General features: G+C 35.5%; 1 protein-coding gene across 2 annotated transcripts in view; it reads right to left on the bottom strand.

The window, feature by feature from the left end:
* The window catches only part of ROCK1 (Rho associated coiled-coil containing protein kinase 1), a 93,568-nt gene that overhangs the window by 16,911 nt on the left and 62,854 nt on the right, over positions 1 to 13,803 (bottom strand). For both annotated transcript variants that reach the window (XM_019473759.1, XM_009285647.2), the window contains exons 21-27: positions 13,067 to 13,136; positions 11,554 to 11,648; positions 9,507 to 9,672; positions 7,822 to 7,915; positions 6,241 to 6,329; positions 5,720 to 5,908; positions 5,027 to 5,192 (exon numbers count right to left, since the gene is read on the bottom strand). In XM_019473759.1, the coding sequence (XP_019329304.1) occupies positions 5,027 to 5,192; positions 5,720 to 5,908; positions 6,241 to 6,329; positions 7,822 to 7,915; positions 9,507 to 9,672; positions 11,554 to 11,648; positions 13,067 to 13,136 (869 nt within the window). The remainder of the gene's footprint in view (positions 1 to 5,026; positions 5,193 to 5,719; positions 5,909 to 6,240; positions 6,330 to 7,821; positions 7,916 to 9,506; positions 9,673 to 11,553; positions 11,649 to 13,066; positions 13,137 to 13,803) is intronic.

The following is a 13,803-nucleotide window of genomic DNA, read 5'->3' as shown; positions in this document are numbered from 1 at the left end:
GCACATTCTGAAAGAAGTTTCAAAGGAAGTAGAAAGTGGATGAGCTATTAGAAATGAATCGGTTGACATTCTTTTCTGTCTACTACAAATCTATTTTAGTGAGAAAATTCTATTTGCATGAGAGATGATTTCTGAGCTGTGAATAACGTCTTGCAGTTGAAAATAACAGTTTCTGAATGTACTCCTTTCCAACAAACCTAACATTCGTCTGGAACCAAATGTACTCTTGAAAGGGTAGATGAGTCCTTTCATTCCAACCTTGCCACAAAGGTTTGTCTCAAGTAATATTTATAGTGCATTTTAATTTCCCTTGACAGAGTTAGCTAGCACAACTGCAAATGCTCATCTGGCCATTTCACAAATATTTGATCCAGAATATGAGTATTCTGATTAAGTAATTAAGAAAATATGGGCTATCTAGACTATAAAAAAGAATCTTCCATTCCCGTCTTTAAAAATAGGCTCAAAACTATTGCCTGACAACTTCCCCGTATTTTGGAAAGAATCCCAGAATTGATACTTCGTATTTCCAATCCAGAAAATCCAAGATAGGCCTCAAAAATATCTGATGGCTAGCTGGACCTGAATAGAATATGAAGAAAGAATTCCATGAAGGCTACAAATCTTATAATTACCTCTGAACATATATCAAAATGTAGATTTGCACTCTAAACATCTTCATGATTAGTATTCATATTGCCAGGATTCGTTGTGATTCAGTATGATAAATGTGAGTTCTAACAGTAAGTCTTCAATAAAATCACACAAGACAACCATGACTGTACTGATCTATGAGACTTTTTGTTGTTTTGGGGTTAAGTAATACGCGCCTTCCTGAGCAGTAGAGCATCTCTTTCCCATGTTCAAGAATTCCTACTCCTCAGACTCTTCCATAGTAACCTAAAACCTGGAGATACTACCTTGTATATTCTTTCCAGTCCACCCTTCCCATTGGATTCTTTCCTTCCTCAGACTGTCTTACTATAATTTCATGTGTATCTCACCAAGGATTGCCGGCTGGATCTTACTTTGAGGTTTATTCAGGTGACAGCTACTTGCAGGTTATTTCAGAAAGTCGTATGTGTGTCGCATATTCCAAAAAAACCCTGTTGGCTTAAATGGTCCACATTTATTATTCCACCCTATCTTTGTGTAAAACATGATTTATAACATACGCTGTAAAATATTATGTGCTGCAGTTAAAACTGTAGGACAGCTCAATTGCTTAAATTATCTTGCCAGTCAGATTAAAAGAATTAATTCACAACAGGTTAAGCGCCCTATAACAATTAGGAAAAAAAACCCCTTAAGTTCCTGACTATGTTTTGTCTTGACAAAGAAGGATTCTGTTTACAATCATGTGAGTATTAAGACTTCCTAAGTCCAGCCAGGAGGAAGAGGCATTCCAAAGGCATCATTAAAAATCAAGTATTTCAGCTGTTTCAGCAACAACTCTGTTAACATTGGAGACATCAACTGAGACATGAGCTGCTATCTGAATCAATAATCAGGAGTGAGAGTTACAAAAAATGCCTAAAACTAAATACAAGCAAAACCTTCCTCCAAGTCACAATCTTTCCCATCTGGTGAAGCAAAAGCCTGAGAATAGCCTGGATTGTCTAAACAAGCCAATCCCTACCTTGGGAACAGCGTAAGCTGCCCTGGGAGCTACCAGAGCTTGAGAGGGTACTCAGCTCAGCGACAGACAGAAACCACCTCCAAGTAAGATGCAGCTGTAAGGTGTGTTACCATGTGATTTCTCTGTATCTACCTCCAAAACAGAAAAATTTGCCTTAAATTTTTCTGAGTATTAGGAATTCATTTTAGTATTACCTTGAGTTTATTCAAAGAGTGCAAAGCCTTCTGACCCCAAAATTTTACAAGATGCTCTTCCTCTAAATTATGAATTCTACTCTTGTAGCCTCTCTGGTGGCCGGTAACCTAAGCTCCCTGATTAGACAAGACACTACCCCATAGCCTGAATCTCTCTGCCATGCAGGAGGACAGCGGAAAATGCCCGAGAGCCAGGGGTCTCTCTGGAATTCTGCCAACATTACCATCACACCATTTCATACCAAGTTTTTTCTCAATTAAACCAGAGACAGCCCATCACCAGAACTGATACCACGGAATCATTCTTTTATACATGTTTACATTATTCTGTGTTTTCATTCTTTCCCTGGTGATGTTTTTACTGTGACAGGAAACTGAATAAATCATACTATAATTACTTTAGTAATTCTACCATTCATTTGCCTTAAATATTTTTAAGGAATGTCTTTGCCTTAAGAGCAGATGCATCAGCTAGAGAATCTTATTGACTACTCACCAGATCCACCTCTTAAACAAGATGCTATTCAAGGTGCTCTGAAGGAATGTCTGTGGGCTATGGAAGTGATGGGAACTTAGCACACAGTTGAGGACAACTTCATACAACTAAATTGTAGTAAATGAACTGCTGTGGTATGCCACCTTCTGTTTTGAAGACTAATTACTTGGTTTGCAGAAAAATAACTATGCACTGGATAATTTCCTCTTTCTGTGGCATGGGGTATTTCTACTTGGAAGACTGCCTTTTTTTTCCTCCTTATAATGCTAGTGCACTCCTCCTCTACCCTCTACTTGGCTCTTTGACAACTGTGTGAAGTCTGACTATACTAATGTCACTTAATCTCTTTTCATTACCTAAATTGCTTCTTATTCAGATCCTGATCAACTCAGAGCCTCACTCAAAAAAAAAAAAAGCAGCATGTAGGGACATAATCTAAATCTAAAGAAGTCCTAATAATATGTATTAGAGGTCCTACCTGTATGACACAGTAACAACAGCAGTAAAAATCAGAGGCGTGTGTAGAGAAAAGGGCAAAAAAAAAGACAGAAGAAATGAAAAGCTAGTAAAAAAGAAATAGTTAGAGGGGTCATGAGTATAGAAGACTAAGAGGAAGACCGCAAGAACTTCCAGTAATTGTGATGTTCTAATTAACAATAGAAAAGTTACAGCTGACTTGAAAAGGTCTTGCACATACCAAAATTTCTGCCCCAAAATTGAACTGGCAGGCCTGACTACACACATCTCCAGAGGTAAAACTGAAAATAATGTACCTTAATGAGGCAGAAAAAGACTGTACTCCTACAGTCTTTCCAAGATCTAAGAGACAACAGGGTCATATTGACATACTATTGCCCTCAAGAAGAAAACAGGGAAGGTGCCTATGCCCAGATGGAGGCATTGGGTGTTTTCAGTGTAATACACAACAGCCATGACGCTGAAAACGGCTGAGAAGGAAAGTGAGGAAGTTCAAAACTACTCTTTTATGTAGAATAAATCTAGTCTGTTTTCTTGTAGAAAAATTTAACCTCTCAATTTACAGGAGTTCAGAAATTTTCAATAAAAAATTACGAACTATATTGTTCTTCATTTAGCAGACACTAGCAAACATAAGGTTTGATTCCAAATAGAAATTTGAGATGAGAAAAAAACACTTCACTAAGTAAAACCCCTCTGATTTCTTTTCTACCCCTGTTAAATGGAATACACTGAGAATTAGTATCTACGAGAAAAAATCCTGAGAAGTACTGACAGTTCAGAAATACCAGAGGGAGTTCCTAGCAGGCAACAGCTAAGGAAAAAAAAAAGTTCCTTCACCAATTTAACAGCTCTAAGAATTCCCAATGCTGAGTTTTGATGAAAGTTTGGCCCAGAAGATGTTTTTGAAAGTAGACGACAGACATTTGCTTTACAAGATGGAAATTGCCTGAGGGTTTTACAGATCAAACTTCAGAGTGCAAAAAGGCTTCCTGGACAGAATGGAAGTTGTGAAGAAAAGCCTGTATCATTGTCTGAATGAAAATCTATTCTAGAACAGAATTAATTTAAATATTAACTAAAAATGAAAATCTAAAAATATACTAGGGGAAGACAGGACACAAAAATAGACACAAAGAGGAATAACTACATAAAAACATATACTAAGTCTCGTAACCTACCTGAAATTTCAATCGCTCTAAGACCCCTGGAAAAACTCTAGAACGCAGCAATTTGAGCAGCACAAAGTGCATTAACAGGAGAAGAGATACCTAAAATGATTCTATTTACTTTTATCTGATTACTCATCCACTAAGGTCTTAAAATACCCAAAATGGTATTCTATTTTCATATGTTTTAATATATTTTTCTACAATAAAAATCAGACTGTAAATCTGTAAGACAAGCATTAAAGATAAGCATTTATTAAGAATTTCATGATTAATTATAAAAATTACTTAATTATACAAAAACTAAACCTAGCTCCAACATGGGGAAATTGTTAAGCACAGCTTATTACCACTAAAAGTTTTTCCTGTATCTAGAGATACAGAAGTGGATCACATGAAAGTACTAACTGATTACACTTTTCAAACATTGGGGAGGGGGGAATCACTAACCAGTGTAACAGTGGGTCTCAAAATATAGTGCCTGGAACTGACAGTACATGGAAATGGCTAACTACACTGTATTATTTGTTCTTATTTTAATCTGCTAAATCAGAGTACCATACAACCATAAATACATCACGGAAATTCCCACAATTATTTTTCACATCGGCAGTTATTGCCACTTGTCACAAAAGGTGCTACACGACTGTGCATAAGAACAGACAAGATCAAGGCAATTCTGCATTCAAGATATAAAATATAATCATGATGTTGTGGAAGTGCTGGCCCTGTATCTTACTCACTGGACACTGCACATTGCATTCACTATATTCAAACAGCAACAGATGTAAAGATACTCTTTCCACGAAAGTGGATAAAAATTATCCTAATGCCAAAGCCATACAGTGGGAAGAGTGATGTGAGAAGAAATTAAGACTTAAATATAAGCGGCTGAGCTATGAAATAAAAACAAAAAAAAAAAGGAAGTGGAGATGTGATATAGAAAGAGACAGCCAGACGATTTTAAAAGGTAGTAACTTGTTAGAAACAGTACCTTCCAAAACTATGTGTATGCACAAAATCAAGTAGTTCAAATACGCTTTTCTCTTACCTGAAAGATTTCCATCTGTTTCATCTGGCTGGAGACTAGCAACACTGGTAGAATCCATTCCTTGCTGGAGGTCCAAAATTTTCCTTCGTAGTTGTTCTATGTCACTCTCTTTACTATCCAGCTGCATCTGGAGCTCATTCCTGTACGTGGATTCTTCTGCTAGTTGCTGTATTTATATACACATGCATAGTTACTGTGATACCAAAAATATGGCAGCAAAGTATTCTGAAAACAAAACTCATTACTATTTTTTTTTTTAATATCTCTAGATACTTTTGATAGTAGTAGCATAAGTTATTATACTAGAAGCGTTCGTTCAGCCTTGGAAAAAAGTTAAAGATCCAGCAATGCATTCAAGTACAAAACAGTCTGATTAATCTATTAAATTACCATTTGTTTTGAAAAGGAGACCACCTACCAGTGAAATAAACTGCATAAATAGTGTGGCTGCACAGTATTCAGTTTTTTAGTCTCCATAATATATCAGTAACTTCCACAGTTAAGAATTTCGAAAGGGGAAATGAATGAGAACAAGCACAGCTGGACACTTGTCAAGTTCTCTGCCTCACTAAAATTCTGTAGCCTAGAACATCTGAAACAGAACTTGTTATTTTTTCAAGTTGACTAGGAGCTACACATTTTTCCTGCGGAGAGAATTCTACAATGTGACAAAAAAAATTAAGATTATTTTACCATTTGCATTTCATTGAGCTCCTTTTGGTATTTCACTACCATCTGATTGAATTTCTCTTTTTCTTGATTAAGCTCTAATTGGAGCTTTCGGTTTTCCTTCTCTTTCTTCCTCAAATCTTGCATGTTAGCTTTCTTTCTGTCTATTTTAAAATCTTTGCGATTCATTATCTCAGCCAGTTTGTTGACAGCCTGTTAAGAAAAAGGAAAACCAGTAAGAAAAATTATATATGCAAGCATGTTTCCTACAAAACTTCTAAGTTCCTCTAGTTATAGGATTCCATCAGAAAAAAATTTTCACCAACATAAATGGCCCTTACTCACAACAGAAGTAATACTGAAAAGTACATCGCATCAAAACTTACTCTTTCAACTGTAAATATCAACAATGCATATTATACATCATGGTTAATATAAACTTAATCTCAAAGGAACTAAGAATTAGTTGCACAAAAAACAATAAACTGAAAATATATCTGACATGCAAAGTAATTATTGTTATTAAGTTGCATAAAAAGTTATACCTGTGTCTTCAGAGTTCTTTCAGTGTTAAGGCTCTTCTCATAATGCATTCTAATATTATTGATTTCCTCCTCTTTTTTCATTTTGTATTCTGTTAAAATAATATTCAACTTTAAGCTTAGAAATATTTACTTTGTCCTAAAATATCTCAATCACTTCTACAATTGCATCTTTTTTTTTTCCTCCGTTTTCCTGTTGTGTCACTTAATGTGCAAAATACAGTTTGCAACGATAAAGGTTACCAGTTTAATGCTACTGTAATGACAGAAAATTACCAGAAGGATATCTCAGAAAGGCACCAAGATTAAATACTAAAGCCAACATATGTATTTTTGTTTCCTGGTGATGACTAAGTTTGTTGCCCCACATCCTTCGTGTTTGCACTACCAAAAGTGTTTCTGCAGTACCAAAAATTATTAAGTCAGTACCTACACAGAATAAGACTGATATGACTGGACTCACATTCAGTACAGATTCTCAAATCAGGCATAAAGAGAACGTAGGGAAAAAGGCTTTCTTTAAACAGGGAATGACTCTGTTATGTTCCACCCACCCCTCTCACACACCAGTCACTCAATTCTACCAATCTTTCTATCACACCTCCAGTCTGCTGATTTGTTCCCAAAGTTTCTGGAAGGATACGTTTCACTGATAAGGATTTCTCCACCAAAACTACAAACAGTTAAAGAACAATTTTCAAGTACTTAAAAGTAACAAAGTCCATAAACTAAAAAATACAGAAAACTGCTTGCTCACCCAATCCATGCTCTTACAGAAATGCAGAACTAAGGGAAAATATTTTTGTATGCCTTCCTGCCTACATAGTGTTTGCAACAACGCTGCCAACACAACCGATAAGGCCTTTACTCTCATAGTCAACAGATATTAAAGCATGCATTCCAATTTTATAATGCTTGCTCAAATGCAAAACCATGGGGGTTAACTGAATAATAAAGTAACTTCCCATGTAGTCAGAACGCATGTAAATAGAATGCCAATCCACTGATACGCGTGAGATCACAACTTAGATTCTGAATCTAAGTGAGATCTTAAGGAAGTTGAAATACTGATACTGCTTTACTGTAAATACTGGAGATAGAAACAAAAATGTTAATAAATATATTGTGTGCAATATGAAATGAGTAAATACTTCTCCTTAATAACTTTCACGCAAACAAGGGCATGGCTAGCAGAAGGGGGTTAGACAGACAATATTTGGATGAGCTGTACTGGACAGGCATTCCTGACTATGCCTGCAGGAACTTAGTGCTAACTTGTTTTAAAAAGTGAGGGGGTACTGTGAGCAGAAACTCACTTTTTCCTACCTGCTACAGCTGAGGTTTTAATCATTTTCAACAATAAAGGCAGTGCATGGAAATGGAAGCAATACAGTAGAAAGAGTGGCGATTTATATGGAAGATATATTTTCAAGATTAAAACAATGACTTGTGTTATTTTTCATCAAGCCCAAAATAATAGGGAAGATAAACAGTAACGTCTTCTCCCATTTCCATTTTGCCACATATGCTTCAAATTCAATTTTGCTTCATAACAGATGAATTAAAACTCCAAACATCACATACCTTCCTCCTGTTTCTTAATTTTTTCACTGATCTCTGAATTTTCCTTTGTTATTAAATCAACATCTTTGGTTAATGTGTTATTAGTTTCTTCCAGCTAAATGAAAACAAACACATTTTAAAATAAAGAACTTGCCATAAATTCTAAAAATACTTATACTACTATTATTTTAAATACCCTTAAATCTGTAACAGCCCCACCAGCCGTTTACTTGGAATGCCTTCCTCAGCTTATACTAAAAAAAAAAAAATCTGCTTACTTTTCAAACCTGGATTTTTTAAAAAAATGATACTTTTCTTCTAAGCTGTCTTGATTTACCAGAAGGCTCAAAATGTATCTGTCCCAGAAAGAATTCTTTTTTTTTTTTTAAATTATCTTTGCAGAACTGACAACACTGTAGTATATAATTAAAAACTCAACTTAAGCAAAATTAGATTGTCAGTTATTGAATGTGGCAATTTTCAATTAATTTGTGGTACTTTAGAAGTAGTAGTACCTAGAGGCCTGATCCCCTGAATCCAGAGAGAAAAGCAGCTGATAGATGATACAACTCCAGCATTCAAGGCTGGAGTAGATTCATGGCATCTGCTGCTAAATAATTGTCATATATCATGAAAAACAGGTATAAATCAGCATAAAAATAAAACTAAATTTGGTCTAAGTCAAAGCATACATAGCCAAATATGTACATAGGTTTAAAAAAAACAAAAACAAACAAACAAAAAAAAACTGGAGAGGAAAACCATTACACTTTGAATACTTAGCTGCCAGAAGACACAGTCAGGATTACTTTGCTAATTACTTAACAAATACATGTTAAAAACCAGACATAATTAAACCTTTTTTCAGGAATGCAATTATCAGAATATGTGAAACCAACAAACATATTGGCAAGAAGGTATTCCTTCGATACCAGAGAGACAGTCTTCTGAATGCTTCTTAAGAAATGGTGGCATTCTGGAGATTTCAAGCTTATAAAAGGAAACACATGTAACAAACACTACTTCCGCTATCTTTACGCAGAAATGTAATATCCATGGTAGCGCTAACAGAAAGCTTTGAGCAATGGATCCTAGTTCAGTTACGCCTAGAGTTTTACTGAAGTTTTACACCCCCGGGATTCTTAAGAACATCTGCATAGCTGATGCTAAATGGGAAAAAACAATAATGATAAAATAACTATGCTATATATGTCTTGCTATTTGAAACTCCTCAGTTAAGACATTTATCAACCTGATACTAATACTCAAGAGCTACACCGTAAAGTATCTTAAAAAATTACAGTTTGGGGTTTGGTTTTTTGGTTTGTTTTTTTTTTAAATAGTTTACCAGTGGGAAGAAACTCAAGAATTCCAAGGTGGTTTTTTTTAAAGACTAAGTAATTTTGCAACAAGAGTCTGTAATACACAGCTCCACAAATTTACAAGATTTTAAAAATACATTTGGCCATGACAAGAAGTAATTACAAAAGGCTTAATAACTGAATTATAGACATTCGCTGGATTTTCAATCTGGCTTCACCTCAGATTCATCGAGTCTACGTTTCTTTGGGAGTTCCAACTGAGTCCAAAACTCAGATACTTAAATAATTATCACTTATGACCACAACAAACTTTATAAATTAAAATAAAAAGATGAATTTCTGTTTCCAGCTGGAGGACATATTAATTACAGTGGAATAATTTACCCTTCTTATGATGCTGTCCTTATCAGTCATTTCTTGCCTGTGTCTTGATGCTGCTTTTTTGCTTTCCTGACTCAGTTCAAAATACTGTTCTTCAAGGAGCGCTCGTGCCAACCGTTCTGACTCTGCTTTGGTTTCAGCTAAATCCAACTGGGTAGTGAGCGTTTCTCTGTAAAAAGGACATTAAGATTTTGTTCTCCTATGCAAAACATTCCAAATTTTCAGGAAGACTAACAAACCCAAATTATACCATTCAGCTAATTGTCATCATCTTAGTTTCTTAAGAAAAACAAGATTTACAAAACCACACTGTACACTTGTATATTTTGATAGTCCACACAAGCTTCAGCAGCAAGCTTACTATAACTCAATTAAAATTTTAATCATCCATGAAACACTAACCCTTAGGAAACCAGGTGTCAAATTCTCCTGCCTTTGAGGAATAAAAAATGAAATTAAATTGCATATACAGTGTGGTCCATCAAAAAATACTTAACCCTATCAGTATTAGCTACTTTCTCACACAAGATTACTGCTCATGAAGATGTGTGCTCCGGACTGTTTGAACAATAAGGAAAATTGCATAAAGTTTCTGAAAACATACAGTGGTTCTATGCCTATGCAACCTTTTGCAGAAAGGCTTGCAAATTCCATCTACAGCTTGAGAGGCACGGGGCAGTAACTTAGGTGCAGTATCTCATTAATGTACACAACTTCTAATCAGTTCAGCATACAAGCCAAACTTTCTTGCTCTTGCTTGGAGTACAGGCACAGCTCCTACATATTTGCCTGCACAGAAACCCACATAAAGCACGGTGGCCAGTCTAGCACCCACGAGTCGGATGTACCCAGCAACATGTGACACAGCCCACAACATGCTGAGATAGAAGTGGCAATACATTACTGCAGTATGGGCTCATGACAGATGCCCTTCCTGCTCTGCAAAATGAAGAGAGATTTATGCAATGAAATATGTATTTCTATGGAGTCCACTGATTTGATACATCTGTAGTAGATATGGGCCTCTACTGTAAAAAAGTAACTGTTGAAGTATACTCAGAGTTTGTCACAATTCCCATAGTTGTATACAGGTGAAAAAAGTCTATGATGAACGCAAGATTGTGGAGAACAGTGAGGGAATAGAATAAAAGGAATCTATAAAAATAAGTAAGAAAAGACAAAAAGAAAAACCACAAGAGGACTAAAGGAAGTCTCGCCTTCCTTCCCCTCCTCCTTTTTTTCTTAAGTTGTATACTACTCCTGAACAACTTTGCATAGACAGGTATTTTCCTCCTACATCATATTTACTAGTCCAACATGTTTTCTTTCTCCCTTTCTTAGCCCACCGAAATGCATTATGAACACTCTACATAACCTCGTCCTTTTAGATTGCTTTGCAATGCTGATGCTCAAGTAGAACAAGAGACCCAGACTTCATAAGAGAGAAACTCTGCTTCAAGCATAAGGCTACAGTCTCCTTCTTCAGAATAAATATATATTAAATAAATTAATAAATTGGAAAAACAAGCTTAAAATCTTCTTTCCTTATTTGCTAACTTAGAAAATAGTATATCACAATTAATAGCTGTTGGATTAACTGGTTTTGCTGTCATCAGAAGTATACTAAACTTTGAATTCAAAGTATTTTCATTATCTTTTTCTCAAACTATTTTATTGGCTATAGAAATAAAACAAGTAATTATCAGGATAATATAATCAAATAAAAAAAGTTGTTACACAAGCAAGATGATTACCACAAATTGTAATGTTTTTTCAAAATTTTGCATCTTTCTAAATTCTCAGAAGTCATCATTCTTCTTCCAGACATTACAAATAGAGTCCAAAGCAAATATGAAGAACCATATTTGGCTTTGTGAGTCAGCATAGGTAACATCCTATGTATTTGCCATCTTACAAAGTGTTATGGAACACTTGAGACCTGTCTTTTTCTGAAGGAATTAAACATTTTAAATCTGATTCAGAATCTTCATGAGTGAGACCATACTATATGGAAAAACATATGTCTATTTGAGAAACACAATGGGCATACTTTTCGTTTTGCAATTCCTGCATTTTTCTTTGAGTTTCTTTATTCTTTTCATCAATTTCCTCTTTCAGTTCCTTAACCTGAGTTTTGTAAAGTGTCTGTAAAAGAAAGCATAAAAAAAGAATCATTATTCAAATTCCATAGTGAAATTCTTCATTGTTTTGGTACTGGTTGGTCTGAATCTATCAAACGCCAACACATGCCAGTACTGTCTTTAATGGAATTTCCTCCTTCCTGCCTGTCTGAAATGCTCCTTTCCAGTTTCCCTTGTGTAGGGAACTGATGTGACCAGGTTAATTTTCAATTTTCTAGCCTGATTTCCTACATAGTTGTACAAACACACCTGCTGACAAAAGGGAAGGAAGGCACTAGGATACAGCTGAGCCCGTCTCTTGGAGACAACGGGACAAAACCGTGTCCTGTTGTAGCATCACTGTCTCAAAATGTTAGTCAAACAAGCCTAATACTGTCCTATGCTTCCACCTGTTGTATTCTGTTTGTATCCATGTATCTTTTCTCTTAGACTGTAAGTTTTCTGTGTACAGACTGACTTTGTCTTAATAACTGATTCAACAGAAGTCTGATTTACATGAATGACTTTTGTTCTTAATCACTGTACTGTTATTAACACCACCAGTAATTCTGAAAGTTAAAATTTGATCTTCTACAGTAAAGTACTTTTGCTAAATACTCAGACTGAATTATGAAGGTCTCATTTAAACTACATGCTAGTGAAAAAAGAGAAAACTGAGAATGAAACACAATACTCCGGATCTTCTTATTAGCAGTATATTATGGAAGAATGCACAAAAAGCTGTAACACAATGAAGTTACAATCATATGCAGTTTAGTAAACAAAAATTTTTATTGCCCCTCCAAGGAAGAACCGAATTTAAAAAGTACTTCCCAAAGTGAAATGACACTGCCGTATTCACAAATGTATTTGAAGTTCAGACATTATAAAGCATCTCATGCTATTGTTTCTTTTCACAGAAATGAAACAGATCAAACTAAGCCAAAATGTGTATTTCATAGATTATCTGGAGTACCAAATAAGGCTCTTCAGGGACTCAGGTGCAGAGAAGGTATCTTTTTAGAAGGATGAGGAATACGTGCAGAATGCTACTGGATCTATAGTTCTTAAGTATACTTATGGTAGATCAATAGCACGGAATATATTCCAGTGAGTATGGAGATTTTGAACTCTCTACAAAGTTTGCAGTTATGTCAGAAAAATATCTTTTTCCAACCTCAAGATAGGAACTAATCTGATGAATAATTCAGATAAGAGTTACTCAATGTAATATATAAGATTAACAAAAAACTACAAAGCAACATATTAGACTATCTAATGTTCTCTAATGTTTTGTTCATTGTTTGTATTTCAAGCAAGATTTTGTGAATTGCTGATTTATGCCAGGTTCTTATTTACATTTAAAAAATTTTAATATGTCAAACTATTCACTGTTTGTAAACATGTAAAAATGTAGCACTCACAATTCTTTGCAAGTCTTACCGAAAAATACTGCTCAGCTTCAAGCTGATCCTGAAGCTCACGCATTTGACCTTCATTTCCTCTGTATTGTCTTTGAAGGAATAAAAAAGGAAAACATGTAGAAAGTCAGCTACTAACAGATGACAAAGACAGACTATTTCTAACCAGAACAGCATCCTACGAAGATCTTACATTTGCACACAATTTCACAAAGACCAGCAGTTTGCTGCATCCTAAAATTCTGATTTAATTACATTCCTTATTCTACCTTGATGATTGTTTCAGTACATAATTTAGAAGACAAGAAGTAGTCTAAATGGAGAAATGTTAAGTCAGCTGAAGAAAGATATTATAGAAGCCTAATTAATGAAAATGTCTTCAGTCAGCTTAAGAAACATTAAGAAAAAGAATCAGGCAGTTAAAGGGGGGGAAAAAAAGCTATCGACTCCCATGTAGTGAAACTAAGTCTCATATGATTTAATAAATAGTGTCGCAGTCTGCTGGTTTTGGCTGGGGTAGAGTTGATTTTCTTCCTAGTAGCTAGTATGGGGCTATGTTTTTGAGTTGTGCTGGAAACAGTGTTGATGACACAGGGACGTTTTCGTTACTGCTGAGCAGTGCTTGCACACAGTCAAGGCCTTTTCTGCTTCTCACCCCACCCCACCAGCGAGCAGGCTGGGGGTGCACAAGGAGTTGGGAGGGGACACAGCTGGGACAGCTGACCCCAGCTGACCAAAGGGATATTCCACACCATATGA

The sequence above is a fragment of the Aptenodytes forsteri genome, unplaced genomic scaffold (assembly GCF_000699145.1).
Source record: "Aptenodytes forsteri isolate BGI_AS27 unplaced genomic scaffold, ASM69914v1 Scaffold23, whole genome shotgun sequence".
Classification (NCBI taxonomy): Eukaryota; Metazoa; Chordata; class Aves; order Sphenisciformes; family Spheniscidae; genus Aptenodytes; species Aptenodytes forsteri.
This window is presented reverse-complemented; position numbering and strand designations above follow the sequence as displayed.